The sequence below is a fragment of the Rhea pennata genome, chromosome 10 (assembly GCF_028389875.1).
Source record: "Rhea pennata isolate bPtePen1 chromosome 10, bPtePen1.pri, whole genome shotgun sequence".
Lineage (NCBI taxonomy): Eukaryota > Metazoa > Chordata > Aves > Rheiformes > Rheidae > Rhea > Rhea pennata.
In genome coordinates, this window is record NC_084672.1 from 23,423,699 (window position 1) to 23,439,760 (window position 16,062).

The 16,062-nt window shown below is 67.4% G+C and overlaps 1 protein-coding gene across 2 annotated transcripts; it reads left to right on the forward strand.

Annotated features, from left to right (window-relative positions):
- The first annotated feature begins 207 nt into the window (after positions 1-207).
- CELF6 (CUGBP Elav-like family member 6) lies at positions 208-14,964 on the forward strand. 2 transcript variants are annotated; one of them, XM_062583312.1, is made up of 13 exons: positions 208-352; positions 1,276-1,358; positions 9,809-9,857; positions 9,966-10,094; positions 10,183-10,262; positions 10,406-10,549; positions 10,664-10,808; positions 10,901-11,050; positions 11,290-11,352; positions 11,641-11,721; positions 12,032-12,175; positions 13,227-13,367; positions 13,755-14,964. In XM_062583312.1, exons 1-12 carry the CDS (start codon positions 208-210, stop codon positions 13,352-13,354), a joined length of 1,341 nt encoding a protein of 446 aa, XP_062439296.1. In that variant the 3' UTR covers positions 13,355-13,367; positions 13,755-14,964. The 2 variants fall into 2 exon arrangements, with proteins under 2 accessions (XP_062439296.1, XP_062439298.1); XM_062583314.1 differs by lacking the exons at positions 208-352; positions 1,276-1,358 and adding an exon at positions 4,519-4,554.
- Positions 14,965-16,062: the final 1,098 nt, after the last annotated feature.

A 16,062-nucleotide genomic window follows, 5' to 3' on the forward strand; every position in this document is an offset into this window, starting at 1 on the left:
CAGCGGGCCGGGCGGCGGCAGCGGGCGGGGGCGGGGCGGGGCGGGGCGGGGCGGGGCGGCGGCGGGCGCAGCGGGCAGAGCCGGCGGCGCGGCGCCATGGCCGCGGCGGGCAGCGGCGTGGCGGCGGCGGCGGCGGCGGGCGCCGCGTTCAGCACCGCGAACAGCGGCCGGGTGAACGGCCTCAGCCACCCGCCCGCCGCCGGCGCCATGAAGGACCGCGACGCCATCAAGCTCTTCGTGGGGCAGATCCCGCGCAACCTGGACGAGAGCGACCTCAAGCCGCTCTTCGAGGAGTTCGGCAGGATCCACGAGCTCACCGTGCTCAAGGACCGCTTCACCGGCATGCACAAAGGTACGGCGCTGCCCGCCCGGCGCGGCCGGCCCGCCCGGCACGGCCAGCCCGCCCGGCACGGCCAGCCCGCCCGGCGCGGCCGGCGCCCCCGCGCCACGCTTGCGCATTAAATATTTACTTTGTCGAAGGGAAGCTGCTTCGCTGCTGTTTTAGTATCACTTCGAGGAGCTTTTGGATGTGGCCGCATCCAGCGATCGCGGAGGGGAAGCCCGCGGGCAGACAGATAGGGAGCGGCACGGGAAGAGGCCCGTTCCCGCGGGGCCGGAGTGCGGCGCCGCTCCGCGCGCGGGCTCGCCCGCCCGCCCCGGCGCCTGCCGAGCGGCGCGGGGTCAGTCGGCGTGGAAAAAAACCCCACCCAAATAAATAACACCTCGCCCTGGCTGTATTTCCGATCCGCACCGTGCCGCACGGGATGGTGCAGGAGCCGGAGCCTCGCGCCGAGCGTCCCGCAATGGGCCGACCGAGGCGGGCGCGCGGGGGCCGCCGGCGGCGTGCCGGGACCCGCCGGCTCCCGGGGGAAAGCGGGCCGCGGCGGAGCACGAGGGCTCGCGGCGTCGCGGCCCGCGGGGCCCCCCAGGCGGCAGAGCGGAGCGACGCACGGCGTCAGGCGCTCGGAAAATCGCCGCCTTCCCGGCGGAGCGCGGCTGCGGCTCCTGACGGGCTCCGGGGCCCTCGCGCGCCACAGCGACGCGCCGGCACCCGGGAGTTTGTTGCGCTCGCCTTCCTCCCTCAGCTCGCTTTCCTTCCTCCTCCCCCGCGCCGTTTGGGGGTCTGAAGCGTCCCACCCTGCGCCCGGCGCCCCTCGAGGCTCGGGGGGCAGCTGTGGGGCCGCAGCAGCCGTCGCAGCGCCCGGGGCCGGAGGAGCAGCGGGGGGATGCGGGGGCGCCTGGCGGGGGACTGACTCCCGCCTCCCGTCTCCGCAGGCTGTGCCTTCCTCACCTACTGCGCCCGCGACTCTGCCCTCAAGGCCCAGAGCGCCCTGCACGAGCAGAAGACGCTGCCGGGGGTAAGTGGGAGCGTCGCGCCGGCGGCGCTCGGGGGGCGGCCGCGCGCACCCGCCGCCCATCGCCGCCCCCTTTCCGATGGGCTCCCGCCACGCTCGGGCGGGCTCGCTTTGCCCCGCGCCCGCTGCGGCGGGCCCCTGCCGGGCTCCCGCCTGCCCCGCTGCAACGCAATATAAATATTAAAGCATAACGAATCAGAACGGTTCGCTCGCGGTTGAAGCGGGAGGGGGAGAGAGACTTGCAAACGCTGATCCGGAGTTTCCAATGAATTCGCTCTGGTTTTGGGTTTCCCGCCAGGGCCGCAGCGAGCGGCGGCCGCGGGCCGAGATGGGCGCACCAGCCCCCGGGCTGCTCTCGCTGCCGCCCCGGCGGGTGAGACGCCGGAGGCGCCCGGTTGCCGCGGCCCCTCGCCTTGCCGACGCCGGAGCGTAGGGGTGCAGGTGCCCAGCGGGTGCTCGGCTGTCGCCACGTCGCCCGAAACGGGCCGAGCTGCCAGGCAGGTCCCGGTGGGCAGCCCCGCTTGCCACGGGGAGCCGTTAAAAATTGAGCAGCAATTTGAAATAACACCGAATAGATCGATCGGCGACGCGCGGCCGAGCGAAACGCGGCCTCATCAGTCTTTAACGAGCCCCGCTGTGCCGCCGCCGCCCCAGGGCGCAGGGCGGCCGCGGCCCGCGTGCGAGCCCGGCTCTCGGTGCTCGAAACACGGCTGCTGGCTCCCATCGGTGTTTCCTCCTTTTATTATTATCATTATTATTTCCTCCCCTCCTTTCTCCGAACCAAAGAGTGACTTCGTCGCGAACGCGGCCGCCGGCTGGCCCGGCCCCGCGGGCGCGGGAGCTGCTCCAGAGGCCGCAAGCCGAGGCATCGATTTTCTCCCGCCGGTGCGCTGCTCCGCTTTCTGCGGGCTTCGACCTCCCGAGCTTAACAAAGTGAAAATAAATATTTAATTATTCCCCTAAATAAAAATCGATAGCGCCGCCGGTTGGCTGAGTAAATCGCGGGCCCCATAAATTTTCCCCGCGCGTGGCTTGCCCGTGAAGGGCAGTGGCAGCGGCGAGAGGCTGTCGCCGAGCGGGGCGGCGCGGTAGCGACGCCTCCCCAGCGGCGGGAGGTGCCGCGGGACGCTGGCGGTCCCCAGAGCGCCGCCCCGCGCACAGCGAGCGGCGTTCGGCAGCCGCCGTCTGAGCCGCGCTCGCTTCTGTAAATGTGTGTGTGCTGCGGGTGGAGAGAGCCTCCACGACAGGGGTGCCGGAAGGGCGAGGGGGGGTGGCATCGATGGCGATGTGCCTTCCTGCCCCGTGTTCTCTCCGCTGGCACAGTTCATCAGTAGGCTTAAGAGTTAACACCCTGCTGTGCTGGGCAGCGTGGAAGCTCTGTGCAGCAGCCAGAGCTGCTATGTGTGTGGCACTGCACGGTTGGGCACAGGAACACACATCCCCTCTCGCCGTCCGTGCACGCACACGCATCCCCGTGGGGGCACACGCAGCCGCACACAGGCCCCCGGGCACGCTCAGCGCTGTCTCCCATGACGCGCCTCCTCCCCGGTGCCGTCTGGCCCCGTTTGTGGAGGCCGTGGCGGTGGTGGGGACACTGTGGTGGCAGTGGGGAGGCTGCGGCGATGGCGAGGAGGCCGTGACGGTAGCAGGGAGGCTATGGTGGTGGTGTGGACACTGTGGCAGTGGTGGGGAGGCCGTGGTGGTGGTGGAGAGGCTGTGGTGGGTGGTGTGGATGCCATGGTGGACTCAGGGAGGCCGTGATGGTGGCGGGGAGGCCATGGTGGTAGTGTGGACGCTGTGGTGGCCTCAGGGAGGCTGTGGTGGTGACGTGGAAGCTGTGGTGGTGGTGTGGATGTTGTGATGGCCTCAGGGAGGCCATGATGGTGTCAGGGAGGCTGTGGCAGTGGTGTGGACATCGTGATGGGCTCAGGGAGGCCGTGGCGGTGGCAGGGAGGCTGTGGCAGTGGGTAGATGTCGTGGTGGCCTCAGGGAGGCCGTGGCGGTGGCAGGAAGGCTGAGGTGGTGGTGTGGATGTTATGATGGCCTCAGGGAGGCTGTGGCAGTGGCAGGGAGGCTGTGGGGGTGGTGTGGACGTCATGATGGCCTCAGGGAGGCTGTGGTGGTGGCGGGCAGGCTGTGGCAGTGGTGTAGATGTCGTGGTGGCCTCAGGGAGGCTGTGGCAGTGGTGGGAAGGCTGTGGGGGTGGCGTGGACGTCGTGCTGGCCTCAGGAAGGCCGTGGCAGTGGTGGGGAGGCTGTGGCGGTGGTGTGGACGTTGTGCTGGCCTCAAGGAGGCTGTGGCAGTGGTGGGGAGGCTGTGGCAGTTGTGTGGAAGTTGTGCCGGCCTCAGGGAGGCTGTGGTGGTGGCGGGGAGGCTGTGCTGGTGGTGTGGACATCATGGTGGCCTCATGGAGGCTGTGGCAGTGGTGTGGACGTCGTGATGGCCTCAGGGAGGCTGTGGCGGTAGCAGGTAGGCTGTGGCGGTGGTGTGGACGTCGTGCTGGCCTCAGGGAGGCTGTGGTGCTGGTGGGGAGGCTGTGGTGGCTGCCGGGTGGTGGTGGCAGTGGCGTGGAGGCTGCGGTGGTGGCGGCTAGGCCATGATGGGAGCAAAGAGGCTGAGGTGGTGACGTGGAGGCCGTGGTGACAGCAGAGAGATCACCGCGGTGGTGGTGGGGAGGCTGTGGTGGGCGCAAGGAGGCCGCGGCGGTGGTGTGGACGCTGCGGTGGCGGCGGCGGGGAGGCCGTGGCGGGGAGGCTGCGGCGGGGAGGCCGCGGGGCGCCGGCTCGCGCGAACGCGCCACCTGCCCCAGAGCGCGCCGGGCCCCGCCCCCCCGCGCCGGGCCCCGCCCCCCCGCGCCGGGCCCCGCCTCCCGCCCTCGCGCCCCGCCTCTCGCGCCCACGCCCCGCCCCCCGCGCCGGGCCCCGCCCCTCGGCCGGGCGGGGGCGTGGCTCTGCCGAGACCCCTCCCACTCGGCCCGGCCCGGCCCGGCTCGGCGGGGCTGCGGCCGCTCCTCCCCCCTGCCCCTCCTCCCGCGCGGCGCCGAGCCGAGCGGAGCGGAGCGGCAGCGCGGCGGGCTGAAGCGGGCCGAGCCGGGCCGGGCCGGGCCGCGGCGGCCATGCAGCTGCCGCAGGTGGCGGCGCCCGGCCCCCGGCCGCCGCTGCTGTGGGTGCCGGCCGGCTCCAAGATCCTCTGCATCGAGGTAGGGCCCCGCCTTTGTCTGCGCCGGCGGCGCGGCGGGGCGGCGGCGCGGTGGGGTGCACCCCGGGGGGCGGAGGTGTGCACCCGGCGCGGGGGGATGCACCCCGGGCGGGGGGATGCACCCGGCGCGGGGGGGTGCACCTCGGGGAAGGGGGCACCCCAGGGGGCGGGGGTGTGCACCCCAGGGGGCGGGGGTGTGCAGCCCGGGGGGGGGGGATGCATTTGCACCCGGAGGTGGTGGTGGTGTGTGTGGGGGGGTCCATTTGCACCGGACGTGAGGGGGGTGGAGTGGAGGGGTATTTTCGCCCGGGCGTGGAGGGGTGGGGGGTGCGATGTTTGCCGCCAGGCACGGGGGCGGTGGGGATGGGGGTGTGCGTTTGCACCCGGGGATTGGGGGGGGGGTAGGGGTGTGCATTTGCACTCGTGTGTGAGGGGGTGCATCTGCACCCGGAGATGGCGGGGGTTGGGGGTGGGGGGTGTGCATTTGCACTGGGCATGCGGTGGGGGGGAGTGGGAGTTGGGGTGTGCATTTGCACCCGAGGGTGGGGGTGGTTGGGGATGAGACTGTGCATTTGCGCCCGGGTGTGTGGGGAGGGTGCAGGTGCGGGTGTGCATTTGCACCCGGATGTGTGTGGGGGGGTGTAGGTGTGGGTGTGCATTTGCATCCGGGCATGGAGGGTAATTTGGGGTAGCGATGTGCATTTGCACCGGACATGAAGGATGGTTGGGGGTGTGCATTTACACCCGGGGGGGGTGGGATATTTCTCTGTGTGAGAAGTAAGTGTGTGCTAGGGAGGTGTTTACACGCAGAGTAGGGGTGCTGGCGAGGGGGGGGGATATTTGCACCCAGGGATGGGGTCTGCATGTGCCTGTGGCGGTCGGGGATGGGGTGTTGCACCCCGGGGCTGGGTTGAGTGTATGTTGGTGGGAGTGTGTATGTTTGTGCTGAGTATGTGTGTGTTTGCACCCTGGGGTTGCAGGTGTGCAAGGGGACGTGCTGGGGGGCACACCAACAGGCAGTGCCTGTGGTGGGGTGTTGGGGGTGATGGTGCCCCCTGGGTCTGGGTGTGTGGGTAAAAGCGTGCTGGTGGGGGGAGGAGTGTTCACACCCAGGGTGCAGAGACGGGTGGCTGTGCGGCTGTGCAAGCATGCTTGTCCGCAGGGAATCTGGGCTAGGGGTGTGCGGCTGTGCAGGATGTCTGGCTGTCTGCAGGTGTGTTGGTGTAGGGGTGTGGTTGTGTGCGGTTGTACACGCAGCTGTGGTGGGGAGTGAGTGTGAGTTGGGAGTGTGCTGGGAAGGTTGTGCGTGCGGGTGTGCTGAGGCAGGTGTGTGGCTGCACACATGGGTGTGTGCCTGTGCTGCGGGTGTACTAGGACTGATGTATGATTGTGCCTGGGGCTGTGCTGGTGCAAGTGTGCAGCTGTGTGTAGCAGTGTGGTTGTGCACAGGGGTGTGCTGGGGCACTGCTTCACTGTAGGGGGAGTGCAGCAGTGTGCGCAGGCTGTACAGCTGTACCCAGGCCAGCTGTGTCCCCCAGGACAGATACTTCCTTTTGCCCATGGCTGCTGGCGTCTCCGGCAGGCCATTCCCATGGTGGATGGCTGCCTGTACCCGAGTGGCTGTCTCCCCACGCTGGCTGTTGGCTGCTTCCAGTACAGTAGCCAGGTGCCGGTGGTGGGTCCATGCAGGGAGCTGGCAGCAGTGCCTGCCCAGGGACACCCCGGCTGGTGGTGGGCATGGGGCTCTGGCAGGCACCCAGTGCTGGAGCATCACCCAGTGCCTGCATCTCAGGCGGGAGCGAACCACCGGCCATTCGTATGCGTGGCGTGTTTCTGCTGAAGCACGTCTGGCTGTTGGGCTCCCGGCGCTGTTGAGGAGGAGGGTGAGCCCTGGGAGGAAGAAGCGAGGAAGGGTGAAAGCTGGGGCCCTGTGCCGCCCTGGGGAGTGGGGCACAGTGATTTATTGTGGGGAAAGCGTGGTGGGGACGTGGCGTGGGAGAGCCTGTGGAGTGGGTACAAGCCTTACAGTGTAGTAATTTTGGTAGTGAGAGTTGCAAAACCTGGGTGAAAGAGGTCCTTCCAGCTTGGGTTTTAGCTGGGTGGACATGTAGATGGATGTGTGGGTGCTATGGGGAGGGGGGGAAGAGATGGGTGCTATGGAGGCGAATAGACGAGTGTTGGGGGATGGATGGATACTGCAGAGTGGACAGGTGAATAGATAAGTGTGCGTTGGGATGGGTGGGTGTTGGGGATGAGGGATGGATGGGTAGGTGTTACAGGGATGGGTGGTTGTGGAGGTATAGCAGTGGATTGGATGGGTGGGTATTTGGGTGTTGGGTGAAGGGATGGATGGGTGTTAGAGGTGGATGGATAGGTGGCTGCAAGGGTGTCAGGAGCAGGGATAGATGGGTGTTGGGGATGCATGGCCAGATGTTAGGAGGTGTGAATGGATGGGCTGATGGGGGTTGGATGGGAGGATGAATGAATGTCTGGGTGTTCAGAGGGTGGCTGTGTGCTGTTGCAATGGGTGGATGGTTGGGTGTTGTGAGCATGGATGGAAGGGTGGCTGTATGGGTGTTGGGTGGATGGGTGGGTATTGGGCATGGGTGGAAGGGTGGCTGTGTGGGTGTTGGGGTGGGTGGATGGATGGGTGTTGGGGCATGGGTAGAAGGGTGGCTGTGTGGGAGCTGGGGTGGGTGGGTGGACGGGTGTTGGGGCGTGGTAGAAGGGTGGCTGTGTGGGCGCTGGGTGGGTGTGTGGGAGCTGGGGTGGGTGGGTGGACGGGTGTTGGGGCGTGGTAGAAGGGTGGCTGTGTGGGCGCTGGGTGGGTGTGTGGACGGGTGTTGGGGTGTGGTGGAAGGGTGGCTGTGTGGGCGCTGGGTGGGTGTGTGGGCAGGTGCTGGGGCGTGGTGGAAGGGTGGGTGTGTGGATGGGTGTTGGGGTGTGGTGGAAGGGTGGCTGTGTGGGCGCTGGGGTGGGTGTGTGGATGGATGTTGGGGTGTGGTGGAAGGGTGGCTGTGTGGGCGCTGGGTGGGTGTGTGGATGGGTGTTGGGGTGTGGTGGAAGGGTGGCTGTGTGGGCACTGGGTGGGTGTGTGGATGGGTGTTGGGGTGTGGTGGAAGGGTGGCTGTGTGGGCGCTGGGTGGGTGTGTGGATGGGTGTTGGGGTGTGGTGGAAGGGTGGCTGTGTGGGTGCTGGGGTGGGTGTGTGGATGGGTGTTGGGGTGTGGTGGAAGGGTGGCTGTGTGGGCGCTGGGTGGGTGTGTGGATGGGTGTTGGGGTGTGGTGGAAGGGTGGCTGTGTGGGCGCTGGGTCGATGTGTGGATGGGTGTTGGGGTGTGGTGGAAGGGTGGCTGTGTGGGCGCTGGGGTGGGTGTGTGGACGGGTGTTGGGGTGTGGTGGAAGGGTGGCTGTGTGGGCGCTGGGTGGGTGGGCGGATGGGTGTTGGGGTGTGGTGGAAGGGTGGCTGTGTGGGCGCTGGGTGGGTGTGTGGATGGGTGTTGGGGTGTGGTGGAAGGGTGGCTGTGTGGGCGCTGGGGTGGGTGTGTGGATGGGTGTTGGGGTGTGGTGGAAGGGTGGCTGTGTGGGCGCTGGGTGGGTGTGTGGATGGGTGTTGGGGTGTGGTGGAAGGGTGGCTGTGTGGGCGCTGGGTGGGTGTGTGGATGGGTGTTGGGGTGTGGTGGAAGGGTGGCTGTGTGGGTGCTGGGGTGGGTGTGTGGATGGGTGTTGGGGTGTGGTGGAAGGGTGGCTGTGTAGGCGCTGGGTGGGTGTGTGGATGGGTGTTGGGGTGTGGTGGAAGGGTGGCTGTGTGGGCGCTGGGGTGGGTGTGTGGATGGGTGTTGGGGTGTGGTGGAAGGGTGGCTGTGTGGGCGCTGGGTGGGTGTGTGGATGGGTGTTGGGGTGTGGTGGAAGGGTGGCTGTGTGGGCGCTGGGTGGGTGTGTGGATGGGTGTTGGGGTGTGGTGGAAGGGTGGCTGTGTGACGGGAGGCCCCGGCTGTGCCCGGAGGGCAGCCCGAGCGGCTGCCGCCAGGAACGGGGCCCTGCAGCCCCGGGGGCGCGGGGCGACGCCGGCGGCGGCTCCTGGGCGGCTTCACGAGCACCCGACGGGCGAGCGGAGGAGCGGGCCGCCTCGAGGCGCCGCTCCGCGGCCGTCGCTCCCTCCGACGCTCGCCGGGCCCTGCCGCGCCAGCGCGGGGCGTCGCGCCCGCAGGGGCGTCGCGCCGGCGGCCCGGCGAGGGGCTGCGCCGGCGGGTGCCCCCCGCGGGACCCCGCTCCTCGGCGCGGCCCTGGCTCCTGCCGCCGTTTCCGGGGAGACGAGGCGGTTGCTGTGGAAACCCCCCCCCCCCCCCCACACACACACGCTTCGTTCTCCCTCCTCCTCTTCGTTAGCGCCGCCGCCCGCCGCAGCGGTTTCGTTGCCGGGCTTGCGCGGGTGTCCGCGCGTGGTGGTGCCGGCTGTACTCGTCCGCCTGTGCGTGGCGGGATCTGCGTGAGCGTTTGTTCCGCCCAACGGCGGTGCGCGCTGTAGCCGCGTGGGGCGCGTCTCAGGGCGTGTTGTCTGTCCGGGTGTGCGGGACGGGTGTGCGCCGGGCGTGCCTGTGCAGGCTCGCACGCGTGTGCCCCGCGGCTGGTCACGCGTGACGGCTCGGCGTTGCCGTGGCGACCCTGCCAAGCGCACGGCGCCGCAGGGGAAGCACGCCCGTCGCCATGGAAACCGCCGTAATTGCAGCGCTTTGAGGAAGAAAAAGGGAAAGCGATGGTGGGGGGGGGGGGAAGGAGGGGGAGAGGAGAAGGGGGGCAGGCGGGAGTCGCTCGGGGGGGCGTCGGGCCGTGGGAGGCACATGGCTGCGCGCAGCGCCCCCGCCTGTGGCAGGCTCGTGGCCCCACGCGGGCAGCCATGGGGCTGCAACGGGCCGGCTGGGAGGGTGGGGGGAGCCCCGGGGCGCCCAAGGCCGGGAGAGCAGCCAGGGGCCGGGGCTGAGCCACCCTCACCCCCAAAGCAGGGACCTCCCCGGTGGCTCTGCTAGGGGGGCACGGGGGGGGGGGGGGCTGTCCCGGAGCCCAGTCCGGCGTGGGCAGGGAATCCAGGCCTCGTCTTGCAGGTGACCGCGCTGCGGGGGGTGGGGGGGGGGGTGCGCTTCTCCTGGCCTCTTCCCATCCGGGCAGGGCCAAACCGCGGCCTGGAGCGGCGGCCCCCCGCGGAACGGGTCCGCAGCGGCGCGCGGTGACCGCCCGCTCGCCGCGGGTGTTTTGCAGATGAACCGCCCCATCCAGGTGAAGCCGGCGGACAGCGAGGGCCGAGGAGGTGGGTGCGCGCAGCGGGGGCGCAAGGGGGGGACCCGGCAGCGCCCGCGGGGGCCGCGGCCCGGCGGGGGGCCGCCGCTCGCCGACGGGCTCTTTGGCGGGCTCGCAGAGGAGCGGAAGCTGTTCGTGGGCATGCTGGGCAAGCAGCAGAGCGAGGACGACGTGCGGCGGCTCTTCGAGCCCTTCGGGCAGATCGAGGAGTGCACCATCCTCCGAGGGCCCGACGGCGCCAGCAAAGGTGGGCGCCGGGCGGGCGGCGGCGGCGGCGGCGGCGTGGGGGGCCGGCAGGCGCCCGCCGCTGCCACGCGCCCCCTCTCTCCGCCTAGGATGCGCCTTCGTGAAGTACGGGAGCCACGGCGAGGCGCAGGCGGCCATCGGTGGCCTCCACGGCAGCCAGACCATGCCGGTGAGTGCCGCCTCCCTCGGCCCGGCCCCCCCCTCCATCTGTCCGTCCGTCCGTCCGATCGGGGCCGGCGGCGGGACGGGGCGCCCGGGGGCCGCGGCGAGCCCCCGCGCCGCCGCCAGCCCTCGCGCCGCCGCCTCCCGCAGGGCGCCTCGTCCAGCCTCGTGGTGAAGTTTGCCGACACGGACAAGGAGCGGACGCTGCGGCGCATGCACCAGATGGCCGGGCAGCTGGGCATCTTCAACCCCATGAGCATCCAGTTCGGCGCCTACGGGGCCTACACGCAAGCGGTGGGCAGCGCGGCGCCCTCCCCTCGCCCTCGTCGGGGCCGCGGCGCCGGCGGCTGAGGCTAACTCCGTCCCGCCGCCCCCCTCGCCTCCCTCTGCCCCGTTCTCCGCCCGCAGATAATGCAGCAGCAGGCGGCCCTGATGGCCGCGGCGCAGGGGACCTGCCTCAACCCCATGGCCGCCATCGCCGCTGCCCAGATGCAGCAAATGGCCGCCTTCAACGTCGGCGGGCTGGTGGCCGCGCCGCTGACTCCGTCCTCGGGTACGCGGCCCCCGGGGAGGGCAGGGCGCGGAGCCGTGCGCTGGGTGGCGGCGTCGGCCCCCCGGCGCTGACGCCCGCTGCCCGGTCCGCAGGGACGAGCACGCCGCCCGGCATCAGCACGGCGCCCGTGCCCAGCATCGCCGCGCCGCTCGGGGTGAACGGCTTCAGCCCGCTGCCGCCGCAGAGCAACGGGCAGCCCGCCTCCGAGACCATCTACGCCAACGGCATCCACCCCTACCCAGGTGGGCGCCGGAAACGCCCTCCGTGGGCTCGTGCGTGGCGGCGGCGGCAGCGACGGGGGGCTCCGAGCTGGTGACGGTTTGCGGTGACGGGCGCGAGCGCAGGGAGCGCCTGCGCTCGGTTCCCACGGGAAGGGGCGATGCTTCACCCGGCTGTCGCGGAGGGCTCGGAGCTGCCGCGGAGGCTGCTCGTGCTCTGCGTTCGCCCTCCTCACTCGCTCTCCCCTCTTCCCTCTTCCCAGCTCAGAGTCCCACCGTGGCGGATCCCCTCCAGCAGGCCTACGCGGGCATGCAGCACTATGCAGGTCTCGGGCTTCGCTTTGCACTTTTCCCTCTGCTCTCCCTCCCTCCCCGCCGTTGCCCGGCTTAGATGAAAGAAGCCGGGAGCTGCCGGGGCAGGCAGGATGCCTAGGAAGGATGCTTGGACCTGTGTCTTCCCCCGCCGCGGCCGCTCCAAGGGGACGCGGTCCCTCGCCCTGCTGCCCGGGATGGGTTTTCCCGCGGGGCAGCTCCCTCCGCTAACAGTGGAGGGAGCCCGTGCTCCGCTTCTGAGCGGGCGCCGGGGTCTCACTGCCGCGTTCCTCTGTTTCCAGCAGCATATCCCACCGCCTACGCGCCCATCAGCCAAGCCTTCCCCCAGCAAGCGCCCGTCATCCCACAGCAGCAGCGAGAAGGTAAGGGCTCGGGGGCGCCCCGCTCTCCTGGCGGCCCGCGAGCGTCGCGGGCTCTGCCAGCCCCTTTCCCCGCCACGAAGGCAATGGGCGAGCTTGGTTGTCCGGAAGAAAACTCCCCCAGATCTGTATCTGCAGTAAGCCAGCGGAGGCCTGGCAGAAAGCAGCCCCATCCCGGGAGGAGAGGATTTGCCGGTGGCATTTGGCTGGATTGCTCGTTTTGCACGGACGGAGCTGAGGCCCAGCTCGCCACGGGTGCCGGAGGAGGAGGAAGGCTTGGCTGATGTGTGGCCGTCCTTTGTGTGTCACCCAGGTCCCGAAGGCTGTAACCTGTTTATCTATCACCTGCCCCAGGAGTTCGGGGACGCGGAGCTCACGCAGATGTTCTTGCCTTTCGGCAATGTCATCTCTGCCAAAGTCTTTGTGGACCGTGCCACCAACCAGAGTAAATGCTTTGGTAAGTGCCGGTGCGCACGGCTCTGCCCTCGGCCCTGATCTGGCCTCTGGCCCGTTCCCACTCCGCCCTGCTTTGCTAAGAGGAGCCGCTGAACGCAGCTAACGGGGTGTCGGCGTTAGGAGAAGTCACGCTGGGTTTTCGCAGCCGGGATGTGAAGTGTTTGATGGCAGAGCACTAGCAGGGGAAAGCTAGCGACGGGTCCTGCCGGTGGCTTCTGCCTTTCAGGTGCCCCCACCTCCCTCCATCCCCCTGCCCGGAAATGCCCACTGTGCTTGGGCTTTGCAGGGGTCTCGCGGTGATGCAAACGGTGAAACAGCCAGTGTGCGGGGTCCCGCAGCAGGGCGCTGCGGCAATTTGGAGAGCCCGGTTTGGGTGCCTGCGTCCCCACCAAAGGCGCTGCTCTGGGGTCTGGCGGTCCGCGCCCGGCGCGTGGAAAGCCTTTGCCGTCAGAGATCCCAGCTGACCCGTGTGCCAGGACGAGGGTACGGACGCAGGGTGCAACGGGGGGAGCTGTCGGCGGAGGTAAATCGGCACCAGGGCCACCCGGCCGCCGGCTGAGCGAAGCCCGTTGGACCGGCACGGCACGTGTGGCTGTCCCAGCTGCGGTCTGACCTCCCGGGCGGCGCAGAATTATTATTATTATTATTATTCCTTGTATTTAACTGAGCTTTTCCCGGCGCCACCCCATCCGGGCGTCGCGGCCGGCAGTGAGATCCCCCTTCGCCGCCTGTGCTAGGACGGAGGGACTCGCACGTGTGCTGTCCGGGTTTACGCTGTCCCCGTGTCTCAGCCCCAAGTGGCCGTCGGCAGTGGCAGACGGCCGCATCTGCTACAGCTGTCGTCATGCTCCGGGCCCGTGGACCTCGTCACCCCGGTGTCCCTGCAGATTCCCATCCCCCTGGTGTCCCCACCGACCCGCTTTTCCTGGTGTCCCTGCCTCTTCTCCCCCGGGAGCCCGGGCAGCGGGGAGGCGGCGCCGGGGGCTTGCGCCGGAGGCACGGCGCCCGGGGTGACGGCCCGTGCCCTTCCTCCTCGGACCCCTCTCCCCCAGGTTTTGTCAGTTTTGACAACCCTGCCAGCGCTCAGGCGGCCATCCAGGCCATGAACGGCTTCCAGATCGGCATGAAGAGGCTAAAAGTGCAGCTAAAGCGGCCAAAAGACGCTAACAGACCCTACTGACCCCCGCGAGGAGGTAAGGGGGGCCGGGCGGCGCTGACCTTCTCCCTGTCCTGTCCCTGGCGGTCCGTGGAGCTGGTTTTTTGGAGCCCTCCGCTCCCCTGCCAAATTTGGTGCCCGTGGGGATGTCCCGATGGATGGCCGGCGCTCAGCCGTGGCTTCCTGGCGAGCTGCTCTTCCTCCTCCTCCTCCTCATTTGCCCTTCTCCCTGCCCATCGCTCGCAGTCTGGATCGGTCTCTCCCCAGCTCTTTCCCGAGAGTGTGGGAGGAGGCGCTTAGCTTCGGACGCAAGAAATCCTCGACACGCATCATATATATATTTTATTTATCCATTTTATTCCCCCCTTGTTCGCCCACAAAGCCGGGGCAGCCCGCACTAACGTGCCCCTCTGCCGCCCCGCAGGTTGGGCGCCCCGCGGCGTCCGGACGGCGTCCCCCTTCCCCACGCGCAGTGTCCAAACCTGTAACTCTCTCTCTTTGCAACATATCCTGGCGGAGGAAGAGGAGGAAGCGGAGGAGGACCGCGAAGAGAGCGCGCGCCACGCTGGTCGTATACCTTTTCTTTTTCTTTTTGGACTTTGGGATCGGTCTCGCCACGGGAAAGAGAGAGCGAGGACGAGCGGAAGGAGGAGAGAGGCGACGGCGTCGGGCCGAGGCGGGCGGCCGCTGGCGGACACTTTCGGAGCCCCTCGCCGGGAGAGCGCCGCGATTCCCGGGAGCGCCAGGCCTTGGGACGGGACCTGCCCTTAATTATTTTCTTTTTCCCCCCCGTTGTTGTCGTCGTTGTCGTTGTTTTTAAAGCACTCATTTGCTGCTACGACGTTCGAAGGAGGAAGGAGGCTCCAAACGGATTATAAACCAAAGCCGGTGGGATCGGACCAGGCTCACGTGCGGCGCCTGGGTGACGTTTGCTTGAAAAGGGAAAGAGAAATCGCGTTTTTTTTTTTTCCCCTACACGCCTGGCTGAGGGAAAAAAAAATCAAAGGATACAAGGATGTTGGACTTATAGAAGATCTATATAAATAAGTATATATATATATGTATGTGTATATATATATATATATATATATTTATATCCCGTGGAGCAGGGTGGCAGGAGATGTGCCTCCCCCTGCTTGTCACTGGCACAGGGACATAGGATTACTTGTTTCAGAGTCATATCATTCCTTAGAGTTTAGGGACCAAAGGACTATTGCTTTTTTAAATATATATATAAATAAATTAATTAATAAAAAAAAAGAAAAAAGAAAGGAGGAAGAGAACAGAAGGAAGAAAAAAAGGAGGGAAAAAAAGGAAAAGGGACAGAAAAAAGGTCGAAACAACACCACAGCCCACCCGCCGCCCCGTTCCGGCGCAGAAGCTGCAAGCGTTTCAGAGAGGAGCCCAGCTCGCGGGCCGGGAGCCGCAGGCGGCGGCAGCCGAGGGAAGCTGGTCAAAAGAGCCCCTCGATCGCCTCGGGGAGACGCCGGAGCCAGTCGCTTCTTTGGCCCTTTTATTTATCTATCTACCTATTTATCTATTTATTTATTTATTTTCCCAGCCGACAAAAAAAAAAAAAAAAAAAAGGAAAAAAGAAAAGAAGGAAAGAAAATGTGAGGTTTCAGCCAAAAAAGAGGGACGAAACAAAATAAACTTATTTTGTCCAAGTCGTCACATGGTTTTTCTTCTTCGGCGCAGGAGCCGGCGGTGCCCCACGGCGTCCTGCAGCGAGCCGGAGCCGCGGCAGCAGCCTGCCGCCTTCGCAGCCCCGGCGGCGGGCGGGCGAGCGGGCGGCGCGCCGGCCCCACGGCCTCCCCCCGCTTTTGGCGGGGGCTCCTCGTCGCTGCCCCCGCGCCCCCGGGGAGCCGCTCGTTGGGGTTGGGGTGTTGTTGTTTTTTCCTTTTTGCATGGACGCACGCGTGTTTCTTCCGGGAAAGGAGCTGAAGGCCGCGGCACCGCTTTCTTTTTGCCCCCTTTTTTCTTTTTGCTCCCCTTTTTTCTCTTTTTGCCCTCCTTTTTTTCTCTTTCTGCCCCCCTTTTCTTTTTCCTTTTTGCCCCCAGGCTCAGCATTTTTTTTTCTTTTTTTTGAGTTATTATTCCTCCCCCCCCTCCCGTGCGGACGCCCGCGTGCCGGTCAGGTCGGGCTCGGGCCGGGCAGCCGCCGCTCCTCCCGTGCCGCCGAGCGCGAAGCCAGCAGGAGCTGCCGTCTCCAAGGGCTAATCTTTCGCTGCCGTAGTCTCTCGCTACCTTGACGGACCGACCGGGATCAACCCCGGAGAGGTCTCCGTGTAAAGCTACCTCTGCCGTGACGGCTGCTGCGCCGGGAGCCTCTCCGGCACCCGCGCCGGCCCCGGATCATTTCAGCTGCTCCTTCTTTTTGGTTTCCTCGCGGTAGGAAGCCGGGCGCACGGGCGCTGCCTCTGTATCGTTGTAGTTCCTGGTATCTGCTTAGGCTGAAATAAAGCACAGTCCGGTGGGAATTTTCCTTCTCGTTTCGCCCGTGAGTCTCTTTCTCGGCTCGGCGCGCCGGGACGCTCCCTGCGGCATCCCTGGGTCCCTTCCCCGAGCCCCGTCCCTCTGCCGTGGCGCGATGCCTTCCGTGGGGCCTCAGCCCTTCTCCTTGCTGTGATCCCTGCGCCGGAGCGGGGTCCCTTCCCCGCGGTACCGCCCCTTCTCCGCGACTCCGTCCTTTCCCCGTCCACGTTCCCCGCTCCACCACGCGATTCCCCGCT